Here is a 15633-nt window from a genome sequence, read left to right as displayed (position 1 = left end):
ACTGTACACTAAAGTAACGTATCTCACTAAAAACATTGAGCCTCGCGTGGCCGGACTGCACGCAGTCTTTTCCAAATTCCACAGATCAATCCAAATCCGGGATACCTAGAAGTGAGTGTAACGTAAACAGGCAATGCGATATGGCTGACGACGATTTACCAAGCGACGTGTTGTACCATCCCGTCAAGACCCTGGGAAGAGGTGCATTTGGCGAGGCAGTTCTCTATCGACGTGTAGAGGTAAACGTCGAGCATGTTTACATTTGCTCATCCGTTTGTGGGCGTGTACTCGACCTCATCTAACTTTGTTGTATTCCTACTCATTCTCACATACTTATATAGGACGATTCTCTAGTCGTGTGGAAGGAGATCGACCTGAGTCGTGCCTCTGAGAAAGAGCTGCGGCGTGCGAAGCAGGAAGTGAGCGTTTTGTCTCTGATGAATCATCCCAATATCATCACCTTCTACAACGACTACGTCGACGGGAGGACGCTGCTGATCGAAATGGAATACGCCAATGGTAAGTGCGATAGTCTGATTGAGCACAATGGACGTACGAAGTGCAATTTGTTGTTGTGATGGTGTCAGGAGGGACGCTGCAAGAACTGATCAAATGTCGTGTTGAGATGTTTTCTGAAGAGGTAGGGAAACGTGCAGAGTGAGACGGCACATTTATATTCGAAGGCGGTGTGTCCATAGAGCCGATGTGTTACAGATTATCTGGTGGTACTTCTTCCAAGTGGCTTCTGCTGTGAAGCATATCCACGAGCATGGCATTGTGCACAGGTCTGACAGTTTCCGCTCTCGTTTGCTTCTCACACGCCCTCTGAACCTCTGCGTCTGTGTAGAGATATAAAATCAGCTAACGTTTTTCTGACCAAGTCAGGCTTGTGCAAACTGGGAGACTTCGGTTTGTCGTTGATTATGGAGGATACAAGACAAATGGCCGCTTCGGTAAACATTTACGTTTATGACTTCCCCGTATATGGATAAAGGTAATTTTTACCGCAGAATGTGGGCACGTATTTCTATATGGCTCCAGAAGTTCATCTTGGTCGTTTGTGAGCGTTCCTGTGGTTGCTATAGTGTGTTAGTTAGTCACTTTGTGTCATCTGTAGGTACAACCAAAAAGCTGATATCTGGTCTATTGGATGTGTGCTGTTTGAGCTGTGTGAACTAGATATACCGTTTAGAACATCTGTGAGTGACGTCATTGGACTAGCAGAGACTGGAATGACGCCGACTGTGTGTGTATATAGTAGAAATTTGTATTCTTTTTTGTGTTTAGAACCCTGCAGGTTTGGCTTTGGAAATTGTGGAATCTGATATCCCACTCATTCATCAGCAGGTAATTGGCAGTTGATTGTCTTCAGTTGTTGGTATTGTTGATTCTTGTGGTTTGATTTTATAGTACACTGGTGATCTACAGAATTTAATCAAGTCTCTGCTGACTAGGGTGAGAAATGATTTATTTTTCAATCTTTTTTTCTAGTTGGAATGTAGCGTTTTTGCCTACACATTTGTGTGGGAGGGTATGTATATAGTTAATTACTGATTAATTATGTTGCTTTGTTATATGTGGCCATAATTAATTTGCATCTTCTTGGTATTTGACTGAAAGTGCGTTTTGGTTTGAGTGAACTAGTCCGGTGGGTTGGGTGGGTTGGATAGTAGTCAGTCGGTGAAGAGGAGAGTTTGAGTGCAGGTGATAATAGAAGTCCTCTTGTTTTGTGCGCTCATTAGGGTGTCGACTGCTCGTGTCTTCTCGCTGTACCTACATTGCTGCTACTCGTCGTCCAGCTCGTGACATGGAACTGATCTACTTCCAGAAGCTTTGCATGTGTTGGTTAGGGTACTGAACATTATGGTTTATGCCACACCTAAATTGAGGAGTACTATCCATCTGCTATACATTCCGCTTTTGATATCTTTCTCTATGATGTGTGCAACTCAAAACAACTGCTGACTAGTCTTGATTAAGTGCCAGAAGGCTGTTTGTAATGGTATACAATTACTGTGGAGTGTTTAGACTAATGGTTTTTGATATGTGGGTAAGTTGATGTCAGTGATGTTAATTAATTGTGTTGGTTAGAACCCGGACCAGAGGCCGACCATAGATGATGTCTTAGAAACTCCGATAGTGAAGGCAACGAGAGCTGACATGGAAATCAAGATATCACAGTTGGATGATGCCAGCAGGAAGAACTCTCGGTATGTGGGCTGGAGATATACAGTAGTCAATACTATTATACTTCTTTTTGTGATGTCAAGATCTATGTCTGAGCGTTCCAGCAGATCTTCAGTGCCTGTAGTTGCAACACTGACTAGTGAGGTATCTTCTTGCATGTGCACAGTATTGTGGTGAATGGTTATAAATAGCTTATGATGTGGATAGGTGTATTGTTGGGGTGGTGGGAAACAGACCCCCATGAGACTGGATGAATTTAGTCACGGAAAAGCAGCATTGAAGGTTGTGACAAGAGGATGTGGTTTCTTCTTTCTAATTGGATGTTCTAATTTGTCGTTTAAAGGTTTCTGCTGGATACTCTCATTTTGCAGTCGTAACTGTTGAAAAGGAACTCTACACATGGACTGTAAGCATGCATTAACTTTACAATTTGGTTGTGCTTCTGGTAGTTTAAGAGTAAATTAACAGGCTCTGGGCATGATTTACATCTATACTTCATGATTTACATCTATACTTCATGATTTACATCTATACTTCATGCATGCAAGTATGGGTTCTATGCAGACAGGTACCATGAGCCACAGCTCTAATTCTGTTGTGTATTGTTTGTTGTCAAGCACATTAATGATAGAAGCAGATGAAATATTGTGTGTGTGTGTGTGTGTGTGTGTGTGTGTGTGTGTGTGTGTGTGTGTGTGTGTGTGTGTGTGTGTGTGTGTGTGTGTGTGTGTGTGTGTGTGTGATGGTGAAGTATGCCTATCCAATACCAGCAGTAAGAACATACTTAGTATGCTCTATTTTCGAATTAGTGCATTTGTGTCTCTATGGCCTAATCTTGGTCTTGTACTCTGTTTACACGAGCACTTGTAAGTGGGCCAGCCCGTGCTGGCTCGGTTTCTACTGTACATGTGAATGCGGGCCAAACCGTGCCAGCTTGGCTCGGTATTTCTAGCCGAGCTAGCCCGGGCTGGCTCAGGTCAAGTATGTCATATAAATGTGTAGCGTGCTGGAAAACGAGATGCTCATGCTCATTTGGTACAAATGGTGTGGAGCGAGACGGAGACTCTGTCTTATCCGATTATGGAGCCACCAAGATGTGCAAGAAACAAATCTTTTTCTGCAACAGTCGCCTGGCGATAGACGTATATCTCCTATGAATAGTACAATGTCTCGTATATGTTCTATGCATTTCTTGATATGACTGTTGTAAAGCCATAGAGAAAAATGCAACAGTTTGGCTTCTGTCCATTGTAAACGTGAGCTAACGCGAGTTATGTCAATCTCAAGTAAGTAACGCACGTTCATGCCACTAAAAGCATTGGCTTGCTTCTACAGTGTTATGTAAATACAGGGCGGGAATACTAGGCTGGTGCGGCTTGGCTCACTGTGTGTGCTCGTGTAAATGGGTATTAGTCAATGTTTAGTTGGGCATCAATCCTAAATATGTCAAAGTTACAAGGTGGGAGTGACATCATTTTAAGTGAAGTCATAACATGATGAGCTTTATTGTTTGGGAAAATCCTGGGAGAACAGTGACTGGTGGATGATCAGAGGAGATGGACTCCAAGTTGATTGGAGTTTTGCTTTGAACACAGACTATGGGCGCGTTTCCACTAGTGCCTAAACTGGTTTACCAAGTGGTTTAAGGTAACCTGGAATTGACCTGTTTCCACCTGCACTAAACCAGTTATAAGTTAAACCTAAACCGCTTTCTTAAACCTACTTTGAAGTAGGTTTAGCAAAGTGGTTTAGGTTTAACTGTCACGTGACAGTAGCGCGCTTGTTTAGATGGCTTCTGACAACCCTGTTTTGATGATATTGACTATTTTGTCGGGATACGATTGCCCTAGAAGATGTAAGGGTCGTTAGCTAGGGGAAAGAAATCAGCTACGGGGAGAGAGAGAGAGAGAGAGAGAGAGAGAGAGAAGAGAGAAGACGGTGTCCTTGGTCATCTTCATGCAAATTCCTACTAGCAGATGCTGAATCAGTAACAATCAACTGTTGCCCTGACTCGGTGAAAGACCAGCCCAATACTTCAAATTAAGGCGTTCTTAGACGGTTTGTTTAGCACATCTTGGATGTGCAAGTTCCTAGTGGAAACAGTCGCTTTCTTGAACTGGTTTAGTTTGAAACGCATTTTAAGCTAAACTAGTTTAAGGTGCAGCTAGTGGAAACATGACCTATATCTATTTGTATAACATCTTCTTACTAACTGTACCTTATCCTTCAAAACATTCGTTTTTGCAGTTGTGCTACATGTTGTTACTTTTGTGTGCTTTTTGAATTAAGTACAGGATAGAGGTGGAAGAACAGTATGATAGATACATAAAACTTAGGCTAGATGTGTACAGTTGTTAATTGAAAGGTTTAATAACTTTATTTAATTATCTTATTGCTCTGTATTTCTCCATGAATTGGTTCTCTAACTTGGGTTTATTTAAATTGTAGAATTGTTATCTATTGTATTATGTTACAGAGCTGGCAGGGTGGAGGGGTCATGTATGGTCAACTGGGTCACGGTGACAAGGCATCATATCGTTCACCGAAACTTGTTACTACACTGGATGGTATCCCAGTTAGACATGCTGTTTGTGGAGAAGACTTCACAATTTGTCTCACAGGTTGTAGTTGTGTTGAAACTCCAATGTGATTTTGCTGTGGTGACTGTTGCTTTGCAGAGGATGGTGAAGTGTACGCATGTGGGTCTGATTACTGGGGCTGTCTTGGCCAAGGTCAACCTGTTGAACAGGAGCAGTCCTACACAGTTCCTGTACCAGTCTCATTGCCTGATCATCTTCAAGTTGAACAGATTGCTTGTGGAGATGCTCATGTGGTGGCACTTACAAGTGCGTGTCTTCAGTTTTATAACTGCAAATTGCTTCAAGTTTTGATGTTTAGGATCCAAAGAAGTATTATCATGGGGATGTGGAGAGTTTGGTTGGTTAATAATTATTGTGATAGTGTGTCTGTTGTTGTCCAATTTATGACAAAATTTGCAGGACGACTGGGATTGGGTTCAGAGATGAACGTGTCTTCTCCTCAAAAGGTGATTGATTGTATTTATGCTACACTTCTTGCTTATTGATTGTGTGTGTGTGTGTGTGTGTGTGTGTGTGTGTGTGTGTGTGTGTGTGTGTGTGTGTGTGTGTGTGTGTGTGTGTGTGTGTGTGTGTGTGTGTTGAATGTAATTGTGCATGAGTGAGACTGAAAATGAATGGTTTATTAGATGACCAGCTGGTTAGTTTTAATGTTGTTGTCTTTTATACTGTCATTTATTGGATATGAGTGAGTAACTCTGTAGTCTAGTGGTGTTGAAAAGCTTAACTGAGAATTTCAATGTTACACTCTAAAGGTGAATGTTCCGGGTCGGAGTCCTGTTATTGCTGTATGCTGTACAAGAAGAGGTTCACTACTTTTAACAACGAATGGTAGAGTCCTTGCTTGCGGAGACAATGAGTGCAACCAGCTTGGTCTCAATGTTCCATTGACAATTCGAAGTAGTAAAACTAAGGTAGGTAGTTTTGCTGGATGTGTCATGAAGACATTGAATTAAGGTTGTGTCATCCATTAGGGCGCACAGCTGGTAAGTTACAAAACGTTACCATCACAAGTAAAGTCACTCAGCAGGTACAGTGGCAAGAGTAACTGTGTATATACAATTGCCGGTTATGTAAAAGCATGTAATGTTTGATTTTGATGTGTTAATTAGCTTAATTAATTAAATAGTATTAAGGTTGAGGGAGCACCATGTAATTTAATGCCTGTCCACACTAGGCCAGAATGGATTGCGATAGTGAGCATCTACACTGCACTCTGAAAACACTACCTTCATCTCATTTTCGATCTCATGCGACTGATGACTGATGTGTACATGTGGCTTCTTTGCTTGTGGAAAGCATTGATACAGCAACGTAAGGTGAGCGAGAACAAAGACGAATGAGGAGGGTTAGATGTTCCGACTACATTGATTCCACCATCCGATTGCGATCGAAACCACATTGCGATGTGGATTGGATTTATCGTGATCGGATCACGATTCAGTTGCCAGTGTGGACAGGGCTTAACGTGAGGCGTGCCGACTATTACAAAATTAGTATGATATCATTGTAAACTTGCTCTGTTATGTAATACTGGGTTGTTGTGTCACTTTAGCCCACAAAGGGCTTAGTTAGAGATGAATGTGTCATTTTGTTGTACTATTGCCAAGTATGTTGTATCTTTTTCCCAAATTCTAATTTGAGAAATTTGTATTATCTTTGCTTGCAGTTTATATGACTGCTTGCTTATATCCTAACGAGTCTCATGGATGCAACTTAATTAATGGTTACCTTTCGTTAATACAGTTTGAAAATGAAAGGGAGCACTAGCAGTGCTGAACCCTAAGCGATGAGAAATTGGTTCCTTTCTAGTTCTGGGTACTTTGGGTACAATAGAATTAGCAATGTGCTTCCAAACGCACTGCAAAGCAGGAAACTTACCTATGCGTATGTTCCTAGAACATCTAATGATTGATTTTAGCCTCAACAACGAGGCACAGGTACGTACTCTATTTGCAACAACGCCTAGGGTTAACAACACCAAACAGTTGCTGCACATGTACTGGCAAGCTCCTACTTGCAAGCATGCACAAATTAATTAACACCACGTGCACCTCACTAGACATTAGTATATAGACCCAACACTTGTTTATACAGGTGGCTGAGAAAGGACAGGCAGTCTTATCATCAAACGGTAAATCACTTCGGCACGGTGCTTTGTCGCAGGTTAACTTACTCTCTGTTCGCTATGACCTTGAAAGTACACTCGAAAGTTATGATCAGTAATCAAAATTGGAACGTCCTGTGTGACTCTGCCTAGACTAGCGGACAAGCTCCAACAACCATGTGTCGAGATTAGAGGAGCGCTACACTGCACCAGTGAATGCACGCTATACATTCCAAAGTTGTTTACATGGTCGTTTCCGGTGAGTCGGTATTTCTGTCAAGTCGGTCGTGCACCACTTCCTGTGAGACGACTCTATAACCCATGGCTTAATAAGATAGATTTTGTGTTGACAAGGTTGACAAAGTGTATTTGTCAGTAGTGTATTTTAATAGAAATATGAATTTCTGTGCATATTGAAGTATTTTGCATTATAGGTACCACATCTCATCGTTAGCGTGTGGCAGCAGGCACTCAGCTGTTATTAGTGGTAATTTGCCTGCATATGAAGCCGTTTTTGTTTTTTGTATTTATACTATTTGTTGATTGTAAGATACTGGTCGACTGATAACGTTTGGATCTAACAAGCATGGGCAACTGGGCACTGGAGATTTGAAAAAGTACCACTCACCACATATTGTTGAAGGGGAACTTCTAGGCAAGACTGTCCTTAAAGTGGCATGTGGGGATGGCTTTACAGTTGCTGCTACATCCGGTAATGACTTTTATGCAGGTTTATATGTCTTAGATGTATATATGTCTATCATGGTGTGTAGACAATGTCTTGTATTCTTGGGGTATTGGCGATAAAGGGCAGCTTGGTACGTCATTACCAGATGGTAGAAAGACAGTGTTGTTGCCCAGACCTGTATTTGGGTCGTTGTACTCAATACCCGAGTTATCATGTAGACATTGGCATACAATTATGATTGCAGGTAGGTTGGTGGAGAAACTACTATATAATAGACTAGAGTATATGTTGGGTAATGTAAATATTTTTTATAGAACGTGTTACTTCGTCAAGAACCATTAGCAGTTCTAGTGACAACACTGTTCAATCTGAACCTTCTCTAAATGGAGAGAACGTAGTGTTTGTCAGTGTCAATGATTCAAAGAGTCATTCTCAGATTCAGGCGAACAATTCTGCTGACTCAACCAGCCTTCCATCATGGCTGAGAAGAGTTTGTACATTTCTGATTGTTTCATTTGATGCTATGTGCTCACTGCTTGTGTTAGGAGTGGGAAGACGCAGTTGCTAGACAATCGATTGATAAGCGCCAGCATGGAACAATGCCACTTTTAGAGGTTGCTTGTGAGTATGTTGCATTGGTATGGTTTCAGTATAGAATTCTTGGTACAGGACACTGCAGCTTGGACAGAAAAACATTTGGTAACTAGGCCACATGCTCCCAGCAGGTCTTTAGATGCAGGCCGACCAACAATTCCCCAACAGCAGTCTAGTGGTACTGTTTGTAAGTCTTCATCAATGGATCGACTTCATGCCATTCAAAGGGCAACTGCTTCTGCTTCTGCAACACTGACAATAACTAATTCTGGAAGTGTAATAGTCAAGAGCCAGGATGCTTTGGCCGGAAACACCAGAGCGATGAGTGAAAGTTCTGGGAAACTCAATGGTGACTGCAAGTTGAAAGTGAAGTCTGATGATGTTGGAATGCTGGCTGGTGAAACAGATGCTCATGGGCTTGTCCCTTCTTGTCTTGATATGGCATTGTATAATGACACAACAGGACAGACTGAGAAACGTGGGGAAGAGGTGCAGAAACGCGGGGAAGAGGTGCAGAAACGTTTGAAGAGAAAGCACAAAGCGCCCGTAAGAACCTTTTCCATGTCAGTAGCCGACCACAAGTTTGTCATGGATGAGATCCAGTCATTAGCTGAGCAAATTCAACTAGATTTAGAACGCCCTGAATCAGAAAGTGGAGAAACTTTATCTGGTATGCATGGTTACTGCTTGCTTAAGCTAAAGTCACTGGCAATAAGTTGTTATCTTTGGTCTATTACAGAGTCAAGCAATGAAGGTAGCAGAGTGAGGCAGGATAGTTTGAGTGATTATGATCAGCTCTTACTTCGAGAGCTTCGAAAGTTAAAGGCTCAAAATGACAAGGTTAACCCTGCTCTGCATTGAAACTGATCTTCCATTGAACTTGCAATCGTTCTCTCTTGTAGATGAAAGACACAATTGAGAAACAACGTCGACAGATTGACAAGTTAACAGATGAGGTAAAAACACAAAAGTTTAGGAGTAAAATCAAGCATTTTGACTGCTCTTCTTTTTTGGATGATGAAAAGAACAAGATGAGAAGGCAGAAGGAAGATGACATGTGGCGACTACTAGCCAACTGGACTTTCGACTGTCGTGTTGCTCTAGCAGTTGATTCTCCCAAGAGATCTGTTGTTGCCAGTACATGGGATGTATAGCCACAACTTTATATACTCAACTTTCTTTACTTATACCTCAAGTTTACATTGAGATATTGAATGAATTTGATAAATTGCAGTACTGTAACGCTTTTAAAGATTTTCAAGGAAGTGTAATGAATACAAAAGTGAATTGCTAATTACATCAGTGGGGAGGATGCGTGGTCCACTTTGTAACGTCATTGCATACACGCCAACACACCGGAAACCGGAACAGATACAGCGCGGCGTCTGTGGCTTTTCGGTATACAAGCATTCGTCTACAAGCAACGGCGCTGTTGCTTCAAAGTTTGTTTGATGTGCATAAAGGTGGGCGTATCTGCACGCACTTGCGATAACCGGTCTACCCATTGCCTATCACCGGATGTAACGAAATCGACCAATCAACGTTTCCCTGAGAAAGGTGCTATCGCGTGGCTGCCCTCGGTACAATCTCAATTTGAACTCGTGTGCACCAGTTTATAGCCTCTACTCGTCTGCTTCTACTCTAAACGTGCTACTCAGTGAGTCGCTCATTGCTGCTTGCACTCGTAATCTCATTTAGAGCGTTTACCACAACGTCCTAAATATTCTGCAATTGATTTGTTTACCTCTCTCTGTTTCTCGGCACAGAATGCTGAGGTTCTTTCGCAGATCCAGCGCCGGAATCAATGAAGTCGAAGTAAAAGTAAGAGCTCGACACACCCGGGGTGCACGATGCTTGTTCTACAGCAACATTCTTACTCCACAATTGGTTGCTAGCTAACATTTCGGTTTGTTGTTGTTTTGTCAGCCTGCACGGGAAGAGAACGTCGTCGATACGGTATCACACACTGCTCGCACTGACTCTTGCAGCCACAGTCAGGGCATCGAAGAGAGGGATAGTCTAGATAAGAGCGAGCAGCAGACAAGAGAGAAACATGAGCAAGGTAGGTGTAGTAAATGGCCGTCATCTAATTGGTCCGATTGTTTCATTTCCTAGCCCACCAGGCGTTCACAAATTTTTTCAATTTTTTTAGACTCGCAGGAAGACGACAGCGAGTTGGCAAGAGAGACGGCAGCGATGAGCCTCTCCGAACCGGCAAGCGAGAGTCGACAAAGCAATGAACGCTGCGACCACCCGAAACGTAAACACATTAGACACGACATGACATTGTCGTCATCATCCTCCGATGACGAATTGGGGGAAATACTTCGAGGTGGCGCTTGGGCAACGCCGTCGGCGACCTCCACTTCCACACTCTTTCGTCGCCGGATCGATGCGAGTCCGTGCAAGAAGCATCGCGGCGTCACTCGTCCGTTTCTCAACTTCGAGAAAATGCGTCAGTCGCGATTCTCGGTGAGTGCAGTGTGTGTGAGTGCAACATTGGAGCCGTTGTGTGTACGTTTTTCGGTCCCGGTCTGACGTGTAGATTGCGCACAGCGTGAATGCTGTCATGCACGTGACCTTAGATGTTTGTGCTGCTAATTGTGGTTTCTGTTCCAGACTGGATTCCGACGTGTGCCGAATCCGAGGGGTAAAGAGTCGCGAGTTTATAGCCTCAAGGTGCGACCTTGTATCTGCTGTCTGAGTAACTGTTTTGCTGTTAGTCACGTGATGGTATCTAAGTATAGCACGTGCTGTTTGCGTAGTTGAGTCACGGGCTCAAGTCGTCAAACGCTAGGGTCACTCCCATCAGCTTGTGTCCGCCTAAAGATGAATCTCCCTATGCGTTCTTGGCACTGCAGCATTTGCCTACTCAGATGGATGTCGTTCCTTGCCTGCACTGATCGATGATCATGGATTGTTAACCATTGGCAATCTTTAATTAATTAAGTCTGAGAGATCTAGTTTCATAATTTTGCATCCTATAGGAAAACGCTTATATATTAACACCGCGTGTGTATATACTCACTGATGTATATATGTATACTAAGTAATTTACAATGAGCAGAAGACTTGACTACTACGTGCAATGTGTATATGCAGTGTGTATGTGCAGTGTAGGCTGTTGCCAATATTTGTGTACATTAAACTGAGATATCAACGAGAGATCTGAACCACATTGAGTATTCCTTGTTCTCTTTCATCACACAATCGGACAATGCCCAGTACCTGCACCTGCTTGTGGATTAATTAATGTCATGCATTGCATTCAAATTTGGTATTCACTTATCTACAAAAATCGTGTTCTCTATTTTCGTTTTGTTTTCGGAGGTGCAGGGCGATGTTTGATGTCTTTACACTTGGGAATGTGTCTCTCGGCTGTTGCAGGGTTGAACTTTCTCTGACAGTGTGGGCATTGGACGTAATGTGCATTCTCGGTTGGTGGTGGGGGAGGAAGATCAGACAGCTTGCCTCCCTTCCTAATATGCTCCTGCATCTGTCGTGCCGCACGGACTGTTTTGATAAAGTCATCTGCAACAAACAATGAACATAGGAAGGAACAAAAAAGTGTGTATGCACACGCGCGCGCGCGCGCACACACACACACACACACACACACACCACACAAGTCTGTCTCATGCAAATAGTGCTAGTCAGTGTGAAGTATTGATCTCTTCCATTTCTTACCATGAGCCGCCCTCCAGTTTGACTTTCCTGCTTGTTTTTCTATTGCTGCACTTGCTTTCTTAGGTCTATACTTTACTAATTCAGTGCCCGCCAGTCTCATCTTTACTGTGTCAAACGCCTTCCTTTTCGTCTTCTTCGATTTCTCACAAATACTAACATGTTTTGCAACACGTTCTGCAGCAAATTTGCGGCCGCACACAGAACAAGGAACAAAGTCGACAGATGAAGGTTCATCTGCATCAGTTTGTCCAAGAGCCGATTGCAATGTCGCCTCAAAGTTACCACCGTTGGCAACATATTCCTCGGTCTGTTGTACATCACTGCCGGGACTCTTGTTCATCGATCCTCTGCTGTTGCTGGTACTCTGCCTTCTCACTGAAATCTGTGAGGCAGTGTTCATGTCCCTATTCAGCATCACTTCTTTATCAGCCTCTCTTCTCTGTTTTTGTATAACTTCCAGAGCCGTTTGTTTTTCTTGTAATTGTAAAAATATCTCCCGTTGCTTCTTCGCCAGCTGCTCAGCTAGAATATCAGTCTCACTCACTCCACATCTCTCACTCCTCTCCACCTTAAGCTTCTCTGCCCTTCTTGCATTTCTATCCTCAACAGCAGGCAATTTAGGGTGTCTACTCAAGTATGGACGTGCTGGAGGCACCTTTGCTCCCTTCTCTGAGGCGAAACCTCCTCGTGTAACGTTTTCGTAGGGAAAAGACACGTGGCTATTGTATCTTATGTTAGGCACTGATGGTCGTGGGAGACTCGGCCTAGGGGCTTTGTTGAGAGGCTCAAGAGCGTTGTGTTTACCTCCCACTATAGCTCTCTGTCTCGGTCTCTCTAGATCGGCTCTACCATTCAATCCACCGGCTGTCTTCACAATTCGAGGTGACGAGTCGACAGGAGTCTCGTGATGAAACGTTCTGCCAATTCTATTCAAAGCCTGCTGCTGCTGGCGCTCGTATATCGCAACCAGCTTTTGCTCCTTTTCTTGCATGAGCCGATGATGGAATTTCTCCCTCATTTCATCCAAACGTGACGTCATTGTCTTGCCGTTTCTTGATCTAATGCTCGTCGAACTCTTCGCGCTGTTCGATTCGGTCGTAAGCGACCTCTGACGATCCATATAGGACACCAGCATGCGGAATAGACACAATACCGAGAACCAAGGGTATCCAAACGGCGCCGCTAGGTAACGTAGCAACGCAATGACGTCTTTGTTTTAGTACGCATGCCTAGTCTCTAGAATGGAGGATGAGCAGCGACGGATTAGCGATTGCTGTGCGTCATTACATGAACACATTCAAAAGTGGAAGAAGCTTAATGCAAGTGGCGTTCGAGTTGCCAACGATCTCATTAATTTGAAACTACAAACAGAGTAGGAATAGGGTTGCATTTTTAACGTTTTCTCTCTCTTCGCTTTGAAATGAATTTTGTATATTTGTAGTTATGTAGATGGAGCTGAGAGTTGGGGTAGTCTGAGTAACGTGAAAGACTTACCAGGTCGGGTGATAGCGAAGCTGCAGGACGACGTGGAAAAGAAATATGAAGAGTTGAAAATTATATTTGAAGCTTTGGTATGTATGTGGTGTGTGTGTGTATACATGTGTGTGTGTGTGTGTGTGTGTGTGTGTGTGTGTGTGTGTGTGTGTGTGTGTGTGTGTATCTGTCTGTCTGTCTGTCTGTCTGTCTGTCTGTCTGTCTGTCTGTCTGTCAATTTCATTTATTGAAACACAAACTCTACGTTACATTTCTAACACTAAATACAAGCAATCTACCGAGTTCAGCTTTAGTTTAATGCAAACTACTTTGATAGTCTCTATTGTGTATGTTCTCATCTACTTCTCTAGGGAAGACACGTGTCAGCTTGTGGAGGATGACTTTAGCGTTACATTGTTGTAATATTATTGAGAATTTTTTCCTCCAAAAACCTCTAAAGTCAGCTTTATTTGTATAGCCTTCATTGTTTCTTGATCTTCTGTCCGTCTGTCTGTCTTTCTGTCTCTCTGTCTGTTTCTCTGTCCTTGCTTGGTAGATCTGTACTTGCATGGCAGATGTTAACAACAAGAAAGGCTTTTATAGGAAAATAATTGCTGTTTTCATGGATTTTTGATTGGATTTTTAACATACCTTATATTTTTTGTTTTGTTGTATTGTGTACTCTAGAGAGAAGTCCACCAAAAAATGGGATCTCTTTCTAGAAATGTGCGTGCAGTCAGCCAACTGATGTGGATTAGTAATGGAGAAGAGGCATCAAGCAAGCCTCTTTTTCATACAATGACTGCTTGTCAATTTAGTAAGTTGTTCTCATGTGTTGGCCACCATGGTCTAGCTCATTACTGTATTATCTGGATTAGGCAAGAGATTTGAGCAGCTTTATGACATATATACTCATGAGCTAGCAGTAAAAGAGACGATTATTGGTGCAATTCCAGATGAACAGAATAGAGACACTTTAACCTTATATATTTCAACGTGGCTTCATGAACCGTATATAGACGAGTCCTCGATTATATTGTTGGAATCAATGTTGATAGAGACAGGCTTGAAAAAGACCTAATAAGTTGTACTAACAATCCATTGTGCTCTACATGTATATAGATGTCTGAATGGGTTAGTAAAGACGCACACCTGAGCAAGGGCACTTGAAGGTATAGAGTACACTAGCTGCTTGGAACCATGCAGGTACATATGGCACCCATGTGCCCCATAATTAGTAAATACCCTACCTTAGCTAGTGACAATTACTGTATTTTTAGAGGATGTTTAATTAATTAACTTTAAAGTTTTGAGACACACACTGATTTGCACATTACACACAATATGTCTGTTTTGGAATGCTGTTGGAAGGGCTCTCTGAAACTAAAAAATTTATGCGCCCCACTCATTGGGGCTTCATCCAAGAATTTTGCTTTACTTTATATTAAAGGGTCTTCTAGGAGATAATTAGTTTTAAGAGGTGCCTTAGATAGGTTCTTAAGGGTAACAGGTTTGCTTGGTAACAAGGTTCACAATGGCTCTAACACTTGGCAGCATTGTTAGTTCAGGAAGGTCACATAATTTGCAGTAATTAGTTTCTGACCAATGAATGATCGTAGCGTGTATAAGAAGCATGGGTATAGACACAACAGCAGGTTTGAAAGTTGATAATCACCCATACATTTCCATATCATCAATAGTGCACTGAGTGGTCTTTTGTTGTTGTGTGCTCTAGCAGCATTAGTAGGAATCCATGTCTACAAATGTGAGTAATTAACAACATTTGGTTTTGTATCATATCATTGTTTTACCTAAGGATTTTTATAGTATGCGTGGGAATTTTCCAAGACTATTAGCGCTTTACCTAGTCTAGCCACTGACTTACTTAGCGCTTTCAAGACTGCAGGACATGCCATTTCCACTCAGTTTTTTGGGCAGCAACCCAGTGTGTTTCAGCCCTTTCATACAGATTTGTCTGAAGACTTAGATGCATTGGCAGTTCCTTCAATGGCCTATCTTGTTGGCTTTGTGAAGGGTCAGGATGGCCATCCGGATTTTTCTGTGGCCATCAATCAAGCTGTAGCTGCTCAAAACACCAAGACGTGGTTCTCAGAGAAGGGTAAGAGAGTGGGAGCAGACATGATTTACCATCAAATTAGCATGCGATTTGATCAATGGATGGCAAAGGCAAATGCTCATTTTGACTCTAATTTCTTAAAGGAAATACTTTTAAACAGCAATGGCACCTTCATTAAGGGAGCTGATGTGCAGGCTACTGTTGAAAGCAACATTCTTCATGT

General features: G+C 42.5%; 4 protein-coding genes across 5 annotated transcripts; 3 read left to right on the top strand and 1 right to left on the bottom strand.

The window, feature by feature from the left end:
• The first annotated feature begins 111 nt into the window (after positions 1-111).
• Positions 112-9482, top strand: LOC134180165 (serine/threonine-protein kinase Nek9-like). Its single transcript, XM_062647259.1, has 28 exons — positions 112-239; positions 342-519; positions 588-640; positions 715-785; positions 848-953; positions 1011-1060; positions 1118-1199; positions 1288-1347; positions 1411-1455; positions 2092-2210; positions 2271-2331; positions 2395-2469; positions 2531-2593; positions 4664-4808; positions 4866-5033; positions 5086-5124; positions 5187-5233; positions 5540-5698; positions 5759-5814; positions 7326-7378; positions 7442-7603; positions 7665-7823; positions 7894-8069; positions 8125-8193; positions 8249-8843; positions 8913-9013; positions 9076-9129; positions 9199-9482. Exons 1-28 carry the CDS (start codon positions 141-143, stop codon positions 9325-9327), a joined length of 3174 nt encoding a protein of 1057 aa, XP_062503243.1. The 5' UTR covers positions 112-140; the 3' UTR covers positions 9328-9482.
• A 196-nt stretch (positions 9483-9678) lies between these two features.
• On the top strand, positions 9679-11346 carry LOC134180044 (uncharacterized). Of its 2 annotated transcripts, XM_062647116.1 has the most exons (6): positions 9679-9830; positions 9940-9994; positions 10100-10235; positions 10326-10645; positions 10793-10852; positions 10939-11346. In XM_062647116.1, the coding sequence occupies exons 2-6, from the start codon at positions 9941-9943 to the stop codon at positions 11074-11076; spliced, it is 708 nt and encodes a 235-aa protein (XP_062503100.1). In that variant the 5' UTR covers positions 9679-9830; position 9940; the 3' UTR covers positions 11077-11346. The 2 variants fall into 2 exon arrangements, with proteins under 2 accessions (XP_062503100.1, XP_062503101.1); XM_062647117.1 differs by lacking the exon at positions 9679-9830 and having other exon boundaries at positions 9837-9994.
• A 134-nt stretch (positions 11347-11480) lies between these two features.
• LOC134180043 (uncharacterized) lies at positions 11481-12995 on the bottom strand. Its single transcript, XM_062647115.1, has 2 exons — positions 11861-12995; positions 11481-11704 (listed from the first exon to the last, which is right to left on the bottom strand). Exons 1-2 carry the CDS (start codon positions 12993-12995, stop codon positions 11481-11483), a joined length of 1359 nt encoding a protein of 452 aa, XP_062503099.1.
• A 68-nt stretch (positions 12996-13063) lies between these two features.
• Positions 13064-14489, top strand: LOC134180045 (cyclin-dependent kinase 2-interacting protein-like). Its single transcript, XM_062647118.1, has 4 exons — positions 13064-13232; positions 13302-13431; positions 14021-14150; positions 14212-14489. Exons 1-4 carry the CDS (start codon positions 13102-13104, stop codon positions 14412-14414), a joined length of 594 nt encoding a protein of 197 aa, XP_062503102.1. The 5' UTR covers positions 13064-13101; the 3' UTR covers positions 14415-14489.
• The last annotated feature ends 1144 nt before the right edge of the window (positions 14490-15633 follow it).

The sequence above is a fragment of the Corticium candelabrum genome, chromosome 5, assembly GCF_963422355.1.
Source record: "Corticium candelabrum chromosome 5, ooCorCand1.1, whole genome shotgun sequence".
In the NCBI taxonomy this organism is placed as follows: domain Eukaryota; kingdom Metazoa; phylum Porifera; class Homoscleromorpha; order Homosclerophorida; family Plakinidae; genus Corticium; species Corticium candelabrum.
This window is presented reverse-complemented; position numbering and strand designations above follow the sequence as displayed.